Here is a 20397-nt window from a genome sequence, read left to right on the forward strand (position 1 = left end):
AAGAGAATTGACCTGGCACCACTTGTACCACAAGATATCTGATGCATATGAGAACAAAACTAAGAGTCTTACATTTTAAAGGCCTGTATTGTATGGGACCATGCTTCTGCATTACATGTTTCAGATACCTATTAACACTCTTTAATAGTTAATGCTGGGTATAAAACAAAAAACAAAAAAAACCCCAAGTTCTTTAATGTTGTGTTTGGTTGGGGGATTTGGGGAGGGATTTGGAAAGAAAAATGGAAAATGTGTGTGAAACTATGTGAAATATAGACATGATTTATTCACATATCACCTACCTTTTCCATTTCCCTTTCCAAATCCCTTTCTAAATCTGCCAACCAAACACAGCATAAAAGAATCCAAAAATATATCCAGAGGGGGAGCGTGGTCCCTTTCACCCAACTAAAGACAATAAGAGCTCCTTATCTTCCCATCTGGCTTTCTTTCTTCAAATATTAGAAACACACTAAAACAAATGAATGTAGTACAAAGATTAATTGATTTGTCCAAACTAACGGAATTCGCAATACACACACCAAATTCACGAGTAGACCTTTTCTTCAAATAAAAACTTAACGTAAAATTAAAATAGAAAGACATTTATACCCTTGTCATCTTCTCCACTAAAGCCTTAACAGCCCTAACTTATACCTGCAAACCCTAAACTACAACTCTGCCACCTCATCTCCATTACATGGCATTGACATGCCATCACAAGTGTGCTTAAGATCTTCATGGATCTCACTATCGGCAAGATCCACATGTAGGATCCATTACATAAGAGATCCGCTGGTCCCTTGAGATTGTCAAGATCCGTTGACTTCCCTTGATATTGTCAGGAGATCCTTTCCTCTCTCTCTCTCTCTCTCTATGGTATAGAAGACCTCCATTGCCGCCGTCTCTCTTCTAAGATTGCTTTAGCTCTCTCTTCATCCATCTAAGTGCCTACCATCTTCCCAGATCAACTTGTTTGGCATACCGTACACAATCATCCACAGTTTCAATATAAAATGTTTGCACCCAAAAATATACTTCATGTAAAATTATTTACATGAAAGAGTGTTAATGTTTTCCTTCACTTTCAAGTGCTTAGTTACACACTTTCTGTGAGAAACAATATAAAAAATAGTGATTGTCTCGTGAGAAAACCAGTGAGACCTTTACTGGAAAAATTCCTAATTGTTCTGTAGAATAATAGTTTTACATAAAACTTATATCCACAATCAATATCATAATCTTTTAGACTCAAATGAAATCAAAGATTTATGAAACCATGTAATAATTATACCTTTGAATTATCAATATCCGTAAGCATACTAAGGAACCATCCAAGTTCTTGTGCTTGTATATGGTTTAGCAAACAATGATTAAACCATGATTACCAAGTAAATTTTTGCATTCATTAGTCATCACATTTGGGGACACATGTAATGTAACGCCCCGTATCTTAAGAACCCAGTTATCATTACCTCAATCATTATTACGATTAATTTAATAAATAAACATGTGGAAGCTACAATCATGATCGTAAATAAACAATAGAAGTTCCCTCACGGTTATACATATGACGTAACAATGGATTTCAATTGGTAAAAATGCTCTTAGGCTTGCAATTACATAAACAAAAAGGGTTTGACCCTTGACAAATACAATGGCGTTCCGCCTATACATAAAATGGCCCCGAGACTGAAGACAAATGGAGCTTTCCAACTCCAAGTACAATCTTCGACTCTGCACCTGAAAAGTTATCAACAACGTGAGATGAGCATATGATCCATAGAAATCCCAATAATTCTAATTAATATAGTACAATATGAGTATATGATCATGAATGCTCCACATAATACATATATCAATAGTGTTCCCCTTTTTAATATCCAAAATAAACATATACATAGGTACTCTTTTCTCAAAAACTATTATTTATCATTTCAAGGAACAATCAAAATCCTTAGCCTTCCATTTGTTTCTTAGTAGCTTTAAGAAATTCATCACTTTCGATATTTAAAAATCATTTCCAAAATGTTCTCAACTCTTTAAGACGTTCCAACCAAAGCAACTCACGGTTATACAACTTAGAAATAATACAACCACGTAAATTAAGTAACCCTCAACAACCAACACATCATGCAAATCACTAGAATCTCTATATTCTCAAAGTATCTACCATATTTTATAACCATAAGCACAAGGGCAAATGAAGCACCCATCACCATTTATACTAAGTACATAATGGTAATATCAACACGTACTCCCATGTTTTACTGGCCACTAGTACATAAGGCAAATGGTGCACCCCTCATATCACGACACATATAGGTAGTTAAACAAAATAATACTATCACATAAGGCAACCTGACTTCGCAAAGCCACAACCTTCCACTTTACCAAGCACTAGCTAGAGGGAGCTTAGAACTCATCATTTGAAGCACAACCACTTTACCAAGCGCTAGCTAGAGAGAACTTGGAACCCATCATTTGAAGCGCACCCCACTTTGTCAGGCGCTAACTAGAAGGAAATTAGTACCTCTCATTTGAAGCGTAAACCAATTTACCAGCTGCTAACCAGAAGGAATTTGAGACCTCTATATAGCACTTTCATCACCTACTAGTCAACAAAATTGTAAAACACGCGAGGGTTCAATTCGCCTAATTCCATAGCCATTCTACAAGTAATGCAATCCTCCATCGATTGCCAAAACAAATATCTCTAATCAACTATATATTACAATATCAATAGTGGATTCGCAATTTCCCAAAATCACCCGTTATCTTCATTGCTCACAACACACCCGAGTTTCACAATTCAACCATATCATTAATAATGCCAACCCTAGTTTTAATTCCATTATACCAACCACAATTTTCCATATTTCAATGATCAAACTAGACAACATAGGGCATAGCTAATTACAATATAAATATTACATTCTCAACGAATTCCATCAAGCATTAGGTGACAATTCCCGACTTATCATCAATCCAAATCATTACTCGAATTCTTAACATCCCATTAAATTACAACTTCCAAATCCAAATGTTCCTCAGAATAACTATTCAATTCTAATTTCTCCAAAACGTACCAAATCATGCATTTCATAAACGTTTTATTAATGTCCAACAATTTCAAGGATTTCAAACAATAACACCCATTATTAATTTCACATATGCACATTTAATTTCACAATTTCAGAAACTCATAAAGATTAGGGTTTTACCACAAATAATTAGGGCTTTCTATTTTTATACATCATGAAGTGTTCTAGTAGAGCATCATTCTATCATTTTAAACAAGAAATCACAATATCGAATACTACAACTCAAAGCCCTAAATCTCTTCTACATGAATTTCAAAAAAACTCCCATCAAATCTTGTTTTCATACAATATAAAATACCACCTATCCAGATTATACTAAGAAAAATTAAAGAAATCCCTACCTCAAGGAAAAAAGAGAACAAAAGCTCAAAAAATTCAACTTTGCCGGAATTTGATCTCCACAGGTCAAAATGTAGCTCTCTGAATGCTCATCGCTTTGGTATAAAGAACTAGTATTAAAAAGCCTGATAAATTTGCTTGGATTTGAAGTGAATTTTGTGGAAGTTTTCTAGAGAGATGAAAGATAAACAGAGAGAGTGTAGAGAGAGAGGTTTGAGAGAAATGAGAGAAACAGGGAAGAAAGGGTCAAGCAATAGGCTGAAGGGCCCAAGAATTGAGAAGTTCACACATCTGGACGCACGTGTGGGCCCCCTTCCGCAAGTGCTGGAACCCCCTCCACACATGCAGTCAACCGCAGTCCCAAAACTCAGCTTCTCACCCAAGCCGCGCGTGCGGCCCAACTTCCCCACACATGTGGTCCCCATTCCGCACGTATGGCCCCAGCCCCCGCATGTGCGGGACCAAGCCCATGCCCAGCAACCCACTTCTTCCACTGCACTAATCCACACATGCAGGCCCTCCTGGCTGGATGTGCAGGAACACTTGTTATGCCAAAAAATTTCTTAAGGTGTTTCCACTCCCTGGTTTTGTCCTTGCATCCGAAACTCAATTTTAAATCGCACAAACATCTAGAAGGTTAAACCAGGTTCAATTCTCAAACACCGACGTAACACAAGGCACCTAAGGAGCACGGGTACTCCAAAAATAGTGCCGTACACGCACCGGGTACTTACCGGGTGTGGGTACGCGCTATGAAGCACGGACACAGACACGGATACGGATACGGACACGGACACGGACACGGTACACGGCAATTTTCAAAAAATGGGGACACGGACACGGCGGGGGACACGGCGAATTTTATTTTATTTATTTTATATATTTTTATGTGTTATGTAGATTCATATTACATTCATCCTAAATTAAAATTAACAAACACTAACATAGTAACATTAATTGAATAAACATAACCATTACATTTAAACAAATTAATAGATCATCCATTCACAAAAAATGCACAAAAAAGTCATAATAAACGATAACAAGAACTAAGACGAGAAGGGGAAAACATTCAACATCCAACAATATTTTTCACAAAAGTACTAAATAAGAGAGGCAAAAGATTAAAAAAATAAAAAAAAATTAAATTAAAAAAAATAAAAATAAAAATAGCCATGCCGTGTCCCCGCCGTGTCCCATGCCGTGTCCCCATATGGACACGCGTGTCCCCGCCGTGTCCCTGCCGTGTCCCCTGCAAAAAAATCATTAAATTAAAGGGACACGCCATCTGGCGTGTCCCATACGTGTCCCCGGCGTGTCCCCGTGTCCCCGGCGTGTCCCCGTGTCGGACACCGCCACGGCACTAATTTTGGAGTGTCCATGCTTCATAGGGTACGCGTACCGGTACGGCTGCACGCGTACCGGGTACGGCAAAAAGTGGTCGGGTACGTCTGCCTCTGTTGGGTACGGCTCGGGTACGGCATGGGTACGCCTTTGGTGCGTTTTGGGTACGGCGGGGGTAGAAATCAAATTTTGTGAAGAATTGAGGGGTACCGGAGTAATATTAAGAAAAAAATTTTAAAAAAAAATGTATATACGAATTTGCCCTAATCTCATCACCCTCGACTTCGACTTCTGCCCTAATCTCATCGAAGCAAAGAGGCAACTTCGACCATCACCCTCGTCTTCGACAGATTCGACCATCACCCTCGTCTTCGACTTCGACCCAGAGATCGACTTCGACCCTCGTCTTCGACTTCGACCAGAGATCGACTTCGACCCTCGTCTGCGACTTCGACCTAGAGACTTCGACTTCGACTTCGACCTTCAGAGAGGTATAATCTCTTCATCTTTATTTTTTTTTTTTGTTTTTTTTCTTGTTTCTTCTTTCTTCTTTATAATCTGATGTTGATGTTGGGAACACAAAATAATCAAAAATTATAATCGACTTCAACCCTTTTTTGTGTATAATCGACTTCGACCCTTTTTTTTTAGTTTTGATCTAATTTATTAACCCTCGTCTGTGTTCTAATTTTTTTTTCTCTAATTTTTTGTGTTCCCAACATCAACATCAGATTAATTTTTTTTTCTCTAATTTATAATCTGATGTCGAAGTTAATTAGATTAAAATTAATTTTTTTGATTATTAACATTATCTAATTTTTTTTTCTTCTTCGACCAAATTAATTTTTTTTTATTAACATTATCTAATTTGTCTTTTAGTTTTATAACTCTCTTTTTAGTTTTGATATTTAACTTCAATTTGTAGGTTGGATCTTTTAACCATAATTATAAAAAACAAAAATAAATAAAAAAAATATCGGCGTACCGCAGCCGTACCCGTACCCTACTTTTTTTGGGTTTTGCCGTATCGGCATACCCGTACTCGTACCCGTACTGTACTCGTACCCGCACCCGTGCTTCATAGCAAGGCACTCAAGGCTCCGAAAAGGAAAACAACAAGTCCGAAGACATGCTCACGTCAAGTCCAAGACCCGGGACATGACATGTAAACAGTTTGCCATTCAAGTATTGTATAGCGCCTAATACATCAAAGGGTAGTCTAAAATGGATAACAACAATCGAGCATCATGCATATTAAACAACTTACGAATCTAACACAATACCAAAACCTTCAAACAAAGCAATCATCCTCAAACCCAATTCAAGAAACACTCCATAGAACCAACAATGCCTAATTTTTAGTTTAAATTGTTCCAAATTGCTTGCTCAAAATTCCAAAAAACTTCAGAGGAAGGCTCTTTATTTCACTCAATTCTATCAAATTGCTAACATATATGGAATCAACAATTGCAACTAACAATTGAAAGCAAACGGTCAAATAAACAAATCACAGTTTGAGATGTGCACTTCAGATGAACCTTGTACACCTTTGCACATAAACATATGAGAAGTACGAATATATAGAGCTTATCTTGGGCTCTTGTCAAACTTAGTCCAATATAAGATTTAAACATAAAAAAAAATAACCTTTTTTGCAACTATATTCCATAAGAAAAATCAAATAAATGATCAATCAAGAAAAAACACAAAGTTAAGGCTTAAGTGAGAAGCTTGATAATTGAAGCTAAGAATGTTGATTTCACTTTTGATGAGGAGAAGCTTCCTTCTCTACAGTGAAATGTTCGACACCTTGACGATAAAAGTATTCACATTTATGTTTAATTTTTAATATTTTTTTTTTATTTTGAAATATATAATTTATTTACTAAATATAAAAAAATAAAAATCTGAAATGCTTATACCTCGACTCCTTAAGGCTTAACATTGAATTCTACAGAATCAACAGTAACAAATAAAAACATACTTAGCCTTTGCATAGCTCTGGAAAATAAGATATGTATACTCACTCTGATTTTTAGATAGGAAAACAATCCGTAAAGTTCACTTCTATTCAAAAATATTTCCTTACCTCAAAAGGTGAAACTCTATTCCATTTTTCTGGACAGCCATTCTTGTTTTTGTTGGATAGAACACTAATCTTCATCAGAATCCACTTCAACCCCTGAAGTTTCCTCTTCATAGCATTCATCCACGGTTTCAAACTCTTCTTCCTCGGACTCTTCTTGTTCCATCCCATCCACCCCATCATTAGCCAAATTGTCAAGCTGAGGTATCAAATCGAAACCTTTATTCCGATAAATCAACCCAGTCCTCATTACATAATAAAACTTCTCTCTTGAACGTACAAGCGGATGAGGGTCCACTAATCTTCCACGCCGGTAACCTTCTTTTAGTGCCACAGTGGTTGTCTTGCACTTCAACGAGAGGTAGAATATCCCTGGATACCTTGTAAAGATTCGTGTAAACTTGTGAGGAAGATTCAACTCCTCTCTCAAGCTTCTCAAGTAGTTCCTCTTAGTCTTCTTATACATGGTCAAGCTCAAAAACTCATGTAAAACCCCAACAACCCTCTTCTCCATAAGCTCGCTATTGGGGTCAATTCTACTAGAGTCATCGTATGGAGAAATGTATGGCAACTTCTGAAACTCCTCCATCCATGCCCTCACTTTTTTTTGTGCTCCATAACCCCTTGGAAAACTCATTGGGAACACCAATGCAGTTTGCCCCCTCTTAAATTGCCTATACTCACCACTACTGCTACTGCTGCCCAATTTACCACCATTCTCATTACTCTTCTGCAACTCAGAAACGGCAAAATCTTCGTGCCATTGCTCGAGTTTAAGAGACAGCAACCCATTCGACCCTTTAACAACTTGAAATTGATCCGGATACTTGTTAACTAGGTTTCTATCAAAATCATCAGGCAAACCCAGGTCCCATTTCAAAGGATGAAGTGATTGAAGAGGAATCATTTTGTTCTTGGTCATCATGAGAAGCCGACAAAGGCGTTGGACAATATCAGATTCATGGGTCTGGTAAAGAATCAGCTCTTGATTGTGCAAAGTAGTAGCAATATGAGTGAGGCGAAAACAGGGTAAGCTAGGGTACTTGGGGTGAGGGAACTCTTCGAATAGAGTTGGGTAACGGCGAATGAAGCGAAGGGTGGGGACAGTGAGGCCAAGGAGCTTTTGCCATTCGGAGATGGACTTGGAGGTGATGTAGGATGTGGAGGAGCGATTGATGGCGTCCCTGATGAGGAAAGCAGCCTTGAGGTCGGTGTGGGTGTCAATGATATGGTCTAGGGTTCGGTTCTTCACCCATTTCAAACGGACTTTCACTATGGTTCGACATTGCTGCTTATAGAGAAGATTGGTTGGCTCATACGCTGGGGACTTGTATCTTAGTATTGAGAACAAACCTTTGCTTGTCAACTTCATCTATAATAATATATTATTACCTACAAGGACGGTTTCTTTTCTTTATCATCATTGTCTCCCTGCTCCCCTTGCAATGAAGGAAACCCATCAAACATGAAATTCCACAAAACAATTAATTTTCAAAAATTGCTAATAAATCAATCGTAAATTATGTCATGAAATATCATTTCCCTTACTATCAGGTTTCACAAACGTTATCATCAAACCCCCCGTTTGAATGAAGATCATCACAATTACACAAAGCAAAAGACAACCTACAAAGTAAAAAAACATCACAGGGATCACCAAAAATTTTATCCTAGAGATGTTAAGCAAATTGTACTCTGATTTAATAATTTTTTAAATAAAAACATACAAATAAATCACAACATGAACTAAACAAAAAGGACTGATAATAATTAATCGAACAAAAAATTAATTAATTAATTTCCATGCTGTCAATCAAAGCATACCCTTTTTTTGGAAAATCATAACCCTAATTTTTATTTTTATTTTTGAATAATTAAAACAATATTTTTCAGACCCACCACGGTTTTGTAGATTGTAAATATATGGATTCGGACAAACAAAACCATAATCGAATCAACCATAGGCAATCTACGATGATGAGGGGTGTTCTGGGATCTTAGAGAAATCCCTGTCCAAGAAACAGCGGGAGACTAGATAGCAAGGTTCTGAAGAGCAGTTACAGTAACGGTGGCAGTGGCGTGGTTGCGGTTGCCGGGTGTAAAGGGCATAGCATAACAGTTGGGGTAACCAAAACCGTGAATTTTTTTATTTTTCGCACAATTTGAAAAAAACTTACCGATACACATTTTTTTTCCAGAATCATATTCATTGGGTTTTAAAATAAATTTTTGTCAATTTTAAAATATGATCCAATATATTTCATATTTTTAAATCACTATAAAATGAGTTTTTTTACATTTTATTTCAATAATTAATGACTTTATATGTCATAAATCCATATTACACTTGTGGCAAAAAAATTCTAATGTAACCACTATTTATACATTTGGATTTTACATGCTTATGCAATCATATAAAAATTAAAAAATAAATTATAAAGAAAAAAAAATTTTGAGCAACTGATTTTTTTTATAAAAAAAAAATGTGCCCTAAAAATTGTTGTCACAACACATTACAATAACAAAATAAAAAACATTTACAATTAAATATTAAATGAAATGATTATAAAAAAAAAAAATGCAACCACTATTTATACATTTTAATTTTACATGCTAATGTAATCATATAAAAATTAAAAAAATAAATTATAAACAAAAAAAATCCATACATGGTTTTTTTTGAGACTTGAATCACTTGAATATTCGTTATCTTTTTGAATAACCTGTAAATAAAAACAAAATAAATTAATCAATAAAAACTGACATGTATAAAATGTATTAATATAATTATAGGTGTTATGTTTTTTAGATATTTTAAAAATAAAAAAAAAATCAATCACTAACTATTTATATATAAGATACTAGAAATAAGAGCCTAAATATATATATTTTTTTAAATCAAAGTTGCTAAATATTTGGCAAGCAAACAAAACAAAACAATAATAAAGAACTTTTCAAGAGGCAGCCAAATAGAATTTGGGTCTTACTCTCACAGCAGATTTGATTGACATCATCATCTTCCCTCTGCAAGATTCAAAGACAACATTATCTTCAACACAGGTTCTTCACCTCCCCTCTTCTCTCTCTCTATCTCTCACTCCTCCATCTTCCCTCTTCTCTCTCTATCCCTCTTCCTATGAACCAATTTTTTTTTTTTTAATCAGAAACTCAGTTGATGATGGTTGAAAATCAATGGATCTAAAGATCTGAATCTCAATTGGAGAGTTTTTAAAGGCTCTAAAAGCTGTGGATCTGATCCGAAGATTATGGGACTGAAAAATCTCACTTCAAAGTGGTTCACGGGTTTACAATTTGAAAAGAACTCAAGTTTTGTAGACTACCATCCAATCAATCATAAAGGTATGTACAAAATCTGTTTAATATACATTTCTTCAGCTTTTTGATTTGTTTTTCTTTAAGAATCAGCTCAGAACATTGTGTAACTGGCCGTAACGGCACCATTACAACCGCTACGGCCGACACACCTGTGAATCTCAATCACAATGCAAAAGCGAAGGTAACACGTGGTGCCTACCGCCACAACCGTTACATAACAGCCGCAACCATTACATAACACTACATTTTGAAACACAGCAGACAGAGTGAGTATTGGGTTTTCTTCTACTTCAATAGAGAATTGTGAGAGAGATGAAGCAGATGAGGTCTGTAACACCTCTAATGTTCTTGCGTGACATATGCATAATTTATTCTATGTTTAAGTGCTTGAGTTGCATTAGTTAGCACCATTGATATTTTGAAGTACTTTGAAATATGCTTTGATAGGAAACAAATTGAAGTTTAAGGGTATGAAATCTAGAAAGTTTCCTTTTTGAACATAGTATGCTCGTGTACTCTTGAATCCTTAATCAAGGTGCTTAATTGTATTGGTCTAATGTATTAGATATTTTCGTATATTATGTGAAAATTTAATTGGGATTAGTGGTAATTAAGCGTGATTAGTGCAATTAATCTTAAACATGATTGATTAAGTTACGTGTGATTAGTGGCCTAAACTTGATTAATTAGTACTAACATAGCTTAATTAGTGTTAATCTAAATTAATCTAGTGGTGCAATTAGTAGAGACAAGTGTGACACACCTCAATTGGTATTGCCACCTCCACTTTATATTAGATATATATATATATATATATATAACTATTGTAAAGACAAGTGTCTCTGCTTCAAAAACAAAAGAAGAGAGAAAATCTGCTGGAAAACCAAGGAAAAAAGAGAAGAGAAGAAGAGGGAGTAAGGGGGAATTCTTGACTTAGTATTGTTCTTAAGCTTGAATTGAGGTAAAATTCATGTTTCTACCCTACTCATTATTTTTTAATTGGTTGATTTTGTTTGGATATGATTTTTTGGAAAGAATTGAAGAACTTAGGTTTAGAAAGTTATTTTAATTGAATTTAAGCTTGAGTTAGGAAACCCTTAATTATTTGAGAAGTATAATTCTTCAAAATTAATTTGAACGTCTATTTTGAATGCTTAAACCTTATTTGATCCGAATTGTATTGAAATGTCTCAAACTAATGGATATCCTATGATTACATTGAAGTGAATACATACATGGCGTCCTTGGTTAGTCCTACCTATTAGGGGACAGAAAATATATTAGTCGCAGCTGTTTGAGATCTCCAATGCCACCCATGGGTGGGCTTGAAAACCAGAGTCGACCCGATTATTCCATTTGTTAGTACCGACTCGGATGTTCATTATCACTGTTTTGAAATAAAATGTATATGACTATTTTTTTCTCTTTAAACTCTCAGTTCAACTATGCTTTTTATCGTACAAATGTTGATATCTGTTATTTTACACCTTTGATTAAATGTTGTTGATTGGGCTTTGGTTCACCCCTTGATGTAAGACGAATAGGGATTACTTTCCTACAAGTAGTGAGCCCAGTTTAAATATACTGGCAGCAGCAACAATAGACTTATAGGCTAGATTTTGTGGGATTTTGTGGCTGCAAAAATATTTAAAAATAGGAGTTTAAGGATTTGTAAAAAAGTAGGGTTTTGGGAATGAAAACACAAGTGTTTAGGGACAATTGGGTGGTTGTTCTAAGCACTGTGAACAGTGACGTGAACAGTAACCTTGCGGGATAGAAGAAGAAGAAAAAAGAGAGAGATAGCTGTTTCATCCTCGCAAGGGATAGGCCAATTACACAAACACAATCTCAAATTTTTATAATATTAACTCTGCTCTTGAATCATTGAGATTACACATATATTTATAGGCTAAAGACTCTCCTAATTCTATAAGGACTATTTCTCAAATTTAGAAACCAAAAATATTTAGCAACTACTAATGTTCTAGACCAACTATGACTTCCAATTCCACTTCAATCATAATAAAAAACTTTAATGACTTATAATTCTACTTCAATATCAAAATAGAAAACTTGGACTTTTAACCGCTAAGATTATTTTAGACATAATAAAACCCATATATAATAACCCATTTAATAACTTGACCCAAAATAAAACCCATGGGTGACCCCTACAACCCATGTCCAACAATTATTGGAATTACCATTATACCCTTAATTACTAAAACCTACTATAATGACATGAAGTCTCAAAATAATTCCAAATCTTTAATTCTTGATGCCCTAAATGTGCTTCATGTGAAATTTCAGATTTGCTCTTTTTCTTCTTTCCATGATCTTCATCACCCCTCCTCCCTATATATATATGTAGGTGACAAAAGTGAATAAAGATTGTGCCAGCTTCGTATATTTGTGTATACGACGTGAAGGACTTACATGCCTTGCCTTCTCTTTAGGAGAAACGTTTTGTGATGACTCTGTGTATAGGTAGTTTGGCAACTGAGATGTACAGTAACTTTATTTTAAGTTGTACTCCGTTGTGAAGGTTGTAATAATAAATAAAGCAACAGTTTGTGTTCATTTCATCTATCTACACACTTGCTCTGAATGGATGTTGTGAAATTAAACAGGTTAAAGAATTTTAAAGACTTCCCGCTATTTATAATGATTTTAACCCAATCATCTTTAGGAGTACTATAGAATTGTATAGTTGGGCCTTTGGTAGCCTACGGCTACTGGCAAGTCACTACCCTATCTTTGTTTGGGGTGGATGGGGTCGTGACAAGGTCGGTCAAGAGAAAAGAGAAAAATGAAGAGAAACCTATTGTTAGACATCGTTAACCATAAAATGACGTCGTTTTAGAATAGAAATACTTTAAACAACTAAAATGGCATCGTTACACTTATTCTCAACTTTTCTTCACGACTTGACATGTTCTCAGCCTTCGAATCCATTAATTGTTATGGCCTACACGAACAACTAATTGTTGAACCTTCAGCCCTACTAGTGTATGCACATACAAGAAATTGATTGATCCCATTCACATATTCCTTCGAAATCCTATTTGACAAATCAATCCAACTCTTATCCATTCTCTCTACTTCTCTCAAATATATCTTTTGTACACATTAATATGCATATTAATTAACCATCACAACAACTCTAAATAATTCCTAAATGTTCATGCGTAGTGATACCTATCCATCCAACTTCACTTGAATAAGTAGGTGGTCCTATCTCATTTAGGAAAACACAATGTATATCGCATAAAACAACTCATTCCACTATGTCCAACCCTAAGGAAATTTCAGCGACATATCCACATAATTCTCCAAGTACACGACATAAAAATGGTGTATATTTATCGCTAGCAATACACCACATCATGTATGCACCTGGAGAACAAGCGGATCTACCGCACGAAATCTTCCTCAGAGAGAACAATATAAAGCGGTGAGCCTCTAACTATGATATAGATTATGCACTCCCAAACTGTCCAAAATTGGACAATTCAAGAATCATCGTCTTATATTTCAATTAAGACGATGATTTTTGAAAGGGGGATCTAAGGATATATGCTTATATTTCAATTAACTTATGCGAGTTAATCGAAATATACATGTATGCATGCGAGAAATTGATAAATACACATGAATAAAGAAAAGAAAGTAAAGCATCACAAAAATGTTATAACCAAAATTACTTTGATTCACAAGAAAATATCACCTAATCTTTTAATTAAAGTTACTTTCTTTTAAAATCAAATAATACAAAAATTCATAACCAAAACTAATATGAGACTGCACTTTCCATCCTCTCTCTAAATTCTCTCTCTAAAAACCTCCACCCCGGGCCTCACTGCTGGCCAGCCAGCTGCCGCCAATGGCCATGGCAGTCAACTGGCCTAGCTACCTCTTTTGTGTGTGAGTGCTTTTCCCTCTTAATAAACTAGAACCCCCCACAATTTTCCACCCTCTCCTTTTCAGATCTAATCTCTAGTTTGCTTAGGTTAATTTAGTTCTTTAGTTTTAGTGTTCGGTGCTCATTTATGGGCATTCTTAGGGGTTTTTGGTCGGGTGTTTCTTGGGTGGTATCAGATCTATCATTTCCGGTGGTCTCAAAGCATGTTGGGTGTCCATTTGGTGGTGTTTGGTGCTCGTGTATGGGCATTTTCTTCAGCTATGGGGGTTCGATGGGTGATTGATATAGAAGCGGTAATGAAGGAAGGGGAGAAGTGGTCTTCAAAGGCGGTTTCAAATCAATGTGGGACACTAGTTTCACCAGTGTTTGGGTGCTATAGGAGCAGCGGGATTGATTGACGATCGAGCACGGTGTTCGGTGACGGCTTGTTCGACAATGAAGTAGCAAGGTGTTCGGTGTTGGGTGCTCAAGGCAAGTGTTCAGCAGGTGGGTGTTGTTTGGGTTCTCTCTTGGGTGTTGGTTGTTGCAGAGGTGGTCTCAGGTTGGGTGTTGGTTCGAGTTCCCTATGGGTGTTAGTTGGATTGGGTGGGTGAATGGTGGACGGTGGTTGGAGTGAATGGAGTTGTTCGGAGTGAATGAAGTTGTTTGGGATGATTGGGTGTTGTTTTGGGAGTTGGTTGGAGCACGTAAGTGGACTGCAGATGGTGGTTGTGCAATGCTAGGAGGAGTGATACAAGGAGCGAAGATGGAGCTTCAGCAGTTAGAAAACGGGAGCAGCATGGTCTTCTCTTGCATGGACGCATGCGGCATGGTTTGGTCGTGGATTAGTGCTTGGGAACGAACAAGCGTGGGATACAGGCGTGCAGAGTTGTTTGAGATGTATGCAAGCCTAGGAAATGTTTAAGTGTGGCATGGATGTTGTCGAGTGTGTGGTTCAAGTGTTTGGTTTGTAGTTTAGATCTTTTTCATCTTTTTTTTTTCGCCTCTTATTTAAAAAAGAATAAAAAAAATATTTTTTAAAAAAAAAAAAAAAAAAGTGAGTCTGAGGGGTTAGTTGTAAAAATGATGCGAGTTGCAATAGTAGGAAAGTTTACACTCTTTGAATCTCTCTCAATGCATTTTTTTTCCTTGTACCTTTAATTTTATGTTTTCAATCAAATTTTTACTTTGCCGATCAAAAAACTAATATGGGAAATTCTATGATACACAACCCCCATATACCCAATTATGAATTTTCTGGTCTTTGATTACGACTTATTGTGGTGTTAGTTATGACTCATTGTAATGTTAATTATGACATTTTTTTTATTGGCACTAGGGTGTTCGAATCAAAACCCGACTAATCCCCAAGCGTGCACAAGCCCTTGGCAAAGAGCTTTTTGCAAGTGCACCACAATTAATTCAAAGGTTTTCCCCCAATCCGATGACTCCAAGAAATTATTAGCACCTAAAGGTTTTGATCCCTAAACCTTGGAGGGAGCACACCCCCTGACCTAAGGTCGTGCCACCAGGCCAACCCCTTAGGCTTTGTGATATTATTTTGGTTATGATTCAAAACGTCTTTGATTGTACCTTATGTGATGTTTAGTTATGACTTCTGTTTTTCTCAAGTTACAACTGAAAAGGATCTAATTATGACATTTATGGTAATCCACACCACAAATATTTTTTTTTTGATTGGCACTGCGGCGTCTGGATCAAAACCCAACTAATCCCCACGGTACAAAAGCCTTGCCTACAAGTGCACCATGGTTAATTCAAGAATTTTCTCCAATCCAATGACCCCAAGGAATTTTTATCACCTAAAAGGTTTCAATCCTAAACTTTGGAGGGAGCACACCCCGAAGACCCAAGACCTTGTCACCAGGTCAACCCCTTAGAGTTAACACCACAAATGTTGTCACACTCCGAATTTACAAAATCCGACCCACAAGAAATAATAATAAATGATAAAGAAAAGACAATATTAAATACAATCAAAAGGCCTCTTATGTATATATATATATATATATATATGTATATATATATATATGTATATATATATATGTCAATGTCATTCAATACATGAGGTTCTCTAATTACATACATGTTATATTCAACATCGAAATTCATTCATCTGAGCAGTTAGCTAATATGTTCACGAAATCCGTTGGTCCAACTTTGTCGCAGTCATCCATTATCAATATAGGTTTAGCGAATATCTTTGAATCAGCTTGAGGGGTGACCATTAGTTCAATGGTAAAACCTTAACCTAATAGCCTTGAGGTTATGGGTTCAACTTTCAAGTCATGAGGCAACCACTTTGTGCACTATGCCAAAGGTTCGGTGTGTTCCCAATCTTTCTCCTCCCAAACACACACTAATTTGTACTAATTGGGTGTTGTTTTTTTTTACCTTGAGGGGAAGTGTTGAAATATGAGAATAATTTAGGATCCCGTAACTTTTGTATTACAAAATATTAGGCAATAGTTTAGGGGTAGAATGTGTAATAAACCCTTTAAATTAAGATAGCAATTTAATAATGTTTATTCTACTAAGGGAAATTGCTTTGCTTTGCTATGCTAGTATATCAAATAAATTGAACGCATTAACTAGTTTAGATGTGTCTCAGTAGCACACCCACTTAGGCAAGGGGAGTCCTAAATTTGCCGAGTGTGGGTACTTGTATCAAGCTCAATATGTGGTAAGCCCTACAGGTGCCACATCACCAAAACCCCACCCACGTGGCAGACCAACAAGGCACCACGTCGGGCATGTCATATGTTTGCTACATGGCGAGCCCTACGGGCGTCATGTGCCAAGGCAGCCAAGACTATATGCTTAGCCTAAGCGGGAGCATACATATAAGCCCAAATATATCTAGATATGAAGAGCCCTGCAACAGGCAGCACCATGGCCCCAGGGCCATGGTCCTTCATACCTCGCTCCAAGGCCAAACAATAATACAATCAGCCCCCGGCTCACTTGGACTTGGATTGATAAACAATGGCTCTCCTAAACATTGAGATAGGCCTGCGGCCCAACCTCCTACTTGGTCGCTTGGAGGTGAGCCCCTGGCTCTCTTAAACACTAAGGTGGGCCCTGGCCCATTTATCTACTTGGATGCCTAGGTCGGGAGCAGGACCCAGGCACTACTGCTCGGGATCATTAGAGGATACTGGACTGGTGGCTGAGGTCATGGGATCGTCGAGATGTTTGTCTTCTTGCTAAGACAACTCCATCTCGACCAGGCTTGGAGAAGAGGCAACAATGACCTTACGTTCATGTCATCCGATGCATATACGAAACGTTACTTTCCGCCTGCCATGAAACGTTACTCTCCGCCTGCCGTCAAGCCACAGACGGCAGAAGGGCTTATATCACTTCTGGCAGAGTTGAGGAGAAAGAGCCACCTGTCCAACAGTTTGCTTGGGCTCCAATACTCCTGCGGCCTATATAACGTATCGTATATGCAGCAAGACATAACAACAACAATACAACCAAGTCTCATGCTAAAACATCCTATCATACTTTACATTAGTGTTCAAAGGTCTATCACTGCCAACCTCTCCCTCTCCAAGCTTGCCTTGACCTCCTCCTCTCCACCTCCGGTGATCTCAGGCCATTGAAGTGCCCGCCATCTTCCCGGACTACCTCTAGCCACACCTCTCACCCACACCAAGCATCATTGAAAATTGAATATTGTGAAATTCACAACCTTTTTAAGTTGTACTCACTGTCCTAACCTACTCTCTCCCATTGCAGGACCACCCAATATGATTAAAATATGATTCGTTTGATGCCCTCTACTAAAATTTCTTCTCAATGCATGGAATTTATGTTGCATTGCATTCAGTGTCACTCCTGTATTGAATCATTCTAAAGGGAGCGATTTTAAAGCAAAACAAAATCATACAGACAACGTTATTGAGTCCAAGATTGAACATTTGTATTAATAACATAATTGACAATTATGTTATTAATACAGAAATTGATTACATAAAAAAAATACATATGTATAAACAAGATTTTATAGAATTTATTAGCAAAATCTTTTTAAAAAATCTTATTTATCGATATAAATTTCGTGTCAGATTGGAACCGCTTTATGTTTTTACCAGATTATATTGACTCCCAAGCGTTTTAGTGTACGATGCTATATTATTTCTTTATTTTTTATTTTAGACAAATTTACAATGGCAAATTGTATTTTATAGTGAAATCTGGATTGGCTACCATAAATCCTGATTAATAAGCCTATTCCTCTTCTTTCTGGCAATTTTGGTCTGATTCTAACAGGAGCAAAATGCACAAAAGGAACCAAATTTTAAACAGATGTGTTCAATAGAAAGATGCTTCTTTATCTAAACAAGACTCCCTTTTTCACTCATTTTCCTATCAAGTCACATTTCTTTATCTTTTAAGAAATACTTTTGTATTTAATTTAACGGAGTATGATAGTTAAGCCTGTTAATGTCATGGGTTTACTATTTGATTTGCAGCTGCTCTTCAACAATTCTTGTGGAAAATGCTAATCAGTTTTCCAATCAGCTTAAGAAGTTCCATGGGCCATACAATACAATACTCTCTAGCATTGGATCGCAATCGAGTGAAAATTCAACATAACAGTGATACTATATTATCACTATCACATGATATTACTAATTATTAATAAAATTATGAAGGGATAACTTGCAATTGCCACTCACCGACATACTATATTATCCATCAATACTAAACGAATGTAGAAATGGTTTGAACATCAACAATAGAGACAACCAGAAGAAGAAGAGAGAAAGAAAAAAAGTAGCAGAGAGAGCTTTCAGTAAAGAACAGAAGTATTACCTGATTTGTTTGCGAGCTGAAAATACTCCTCGAAGTTTGTATGGAAAGAAACTGTGAAACCAAATCGAGCAACAAAAATAAACAGCAAAAGTTGCAGAAAACCCCTACAATCTTCAACCGTTACTTTTAGCTATTTGCAAAGAACTCCAACCAAAACCCTAACAGGTTGGAATCGATGGGACCTGCATTTCGCAGAAATGATTGAAGATTAGTGAAATCGACAGAGAAAATCATAGATGAGAGTCGGCAAGCTCTTGAGATTCAATTATCCTCTTTTCCCTCTCAATTGATAAAATCGCAGTAAGCAACCTGAGAGAGAGAGAGAGAGAGAAGAGAGAGAGGTTCAAACCACTGGGGTTCTTCAGACGATCATGGCGAGCGAGAAAGCGACAGAGAGAGCAATGTCCAGAGTGAAAGGGAGCTAGGTCATGGGTTTAACGAAAATAAATTAGGCTAGGAAAACAAGGAAAAAGAGGTAGTTTTGTTAACATGTATGGAGGGCCGTGTTTGTTTGGATGGAGGAGATATGTTAGATATCAATAATGATTCATCCCATTAAAAACATCACCATTAATAGTACTAATGCATTAAAAAAGTAAAAAAAAATATAACTCCAAGATCAAAACATCACATCATTAATAACGGGACCTACTGCCACCTAATTAGTGGGAGCACTAATTAGTGCTCCCAAGCATTTTTCGTTAGATATATAATTTGTCAACTATTGAAAATGATATGTATTTTATGTTTATTTTTTTTATGAAATTAGATGTTTAGAAAAAATTATCTTATTAAATTTAAAATTTGATTGAAATATTATGAATAAAGATAAATGTTTAATAAATTATTTTATTTTTTTTAATAGTTTATTAAGTAATAGAAATACTAATTATGTCTTTAATATTGGTTTTTTTTTTTTTTTGCTAGATTATATGAAAATTTATTTTATTTTATTTTATGAAAATTAAATAAATTTATTATTTTAATGTTATTTTTAAAATAAAATTTAAAAAAAAATTATTTAAAAAATAATAAATATTAAATAATGAAATTAAATAAAAAAATAATAAATATTAAATAATGAAATTAAATAAAAAAAATGAATAAAATTAAATAATTACATTAAATAAAATATCAACAAAAATTTAAAATAAAACATCTATAAAAATTTATTAAAAAAATTAATAAATAAACATCAATAAAAATTAAATAAATTTATTTTATTTTATTTTATTTTTTAATTGAGATTTTTATATTTTATTTTATTTTACTAAATACAATATATAATTAAATCAAATACTTGGAGGACAAATGTATTATTTTACAGTTTAATCCCATGGGATTTAAATCCCACAATTTTTGGCTCATATCCCCTTAGAACATGTTTGTTCGAAGGGATTTAACCATGGGATAAGGGCCCCGTTTGATAGAGCTGTGAGAAA

At 35.8% G+C, this 20397-nt stretch overlaps 1 protein-coding gene across 14 annotated transcripts; it reads right to left on the reverse strand.

The window, feature by feature from the left end:
- Positions 1-1471: 1471 nt before the first annotated feature.
- On the reverse strand, positions 1472-19464 carry LOC114278504 (Ubiquitin carboxyl-terminal hydrolase family protein). Of its 14 annotated transcripts, none has more exons than XM_082891867.1 (7): positions 19305-19464; positions 18956-19137; positions 9861-9897; positions 9543-9596; positions 8422-8499; positions 6877-8304; positions 1472-1743 (listed from the first exon to the last, which is right to left on the reverse strand). In XM_082891867.1, exon 6 carries the CDS (start codon positions 8243-8245, stop codon positions 6941-6943), a length of 1305 nt encoding a protein of 434 aa, XP_082747993.1. In that variant the 5' UTR covers positions 8246-8304; positions 8422-8499; positions 9543-9596; positions 9861-9897; positions 18956-19137; positions 19305-19464; the 3' UTR covers positions 1472-1743; positions 6877-6940. The 14 variants fall into 14 exon arrangements, 13 of the variants coding, with proteins under 13 accessions (XP_082747993.1, XP_082747991.1, XP_082747992.1 ...); XM_082891865.1 differs by having other exon boundaries at positions 6877-8312; XM_082891866.1 differs by having other exon boundaries at positions 6877-8312; positions 9861-10007.
- Positions 19465-20397: the final 933 nt, after the last annotated feature.

This window comes from Camellia sinensis, chromosome 10 (genome assembly GCF_055761805.1).
Source record: "Camellia sinensis isolate YWXY chromosome 10, ASM5576180v1, whole genome shotgun sequence".
Classification (NCBI taxonomy): Eukaryota; Viridiplantae; Streptophyta; class Magnoliopsida; order Ericales; family Theaceae; genus Camellia; species Camellia sinensis.

Coding starts and splice junctions, on each gene's coding strand:
- LOC114278504 (XM_028220576.2), bottom strand. CDS start 8,245: ATGAAGTTGACAAGCAAAGGTTTGTTCTCAATACTAAGATACAAGTCC.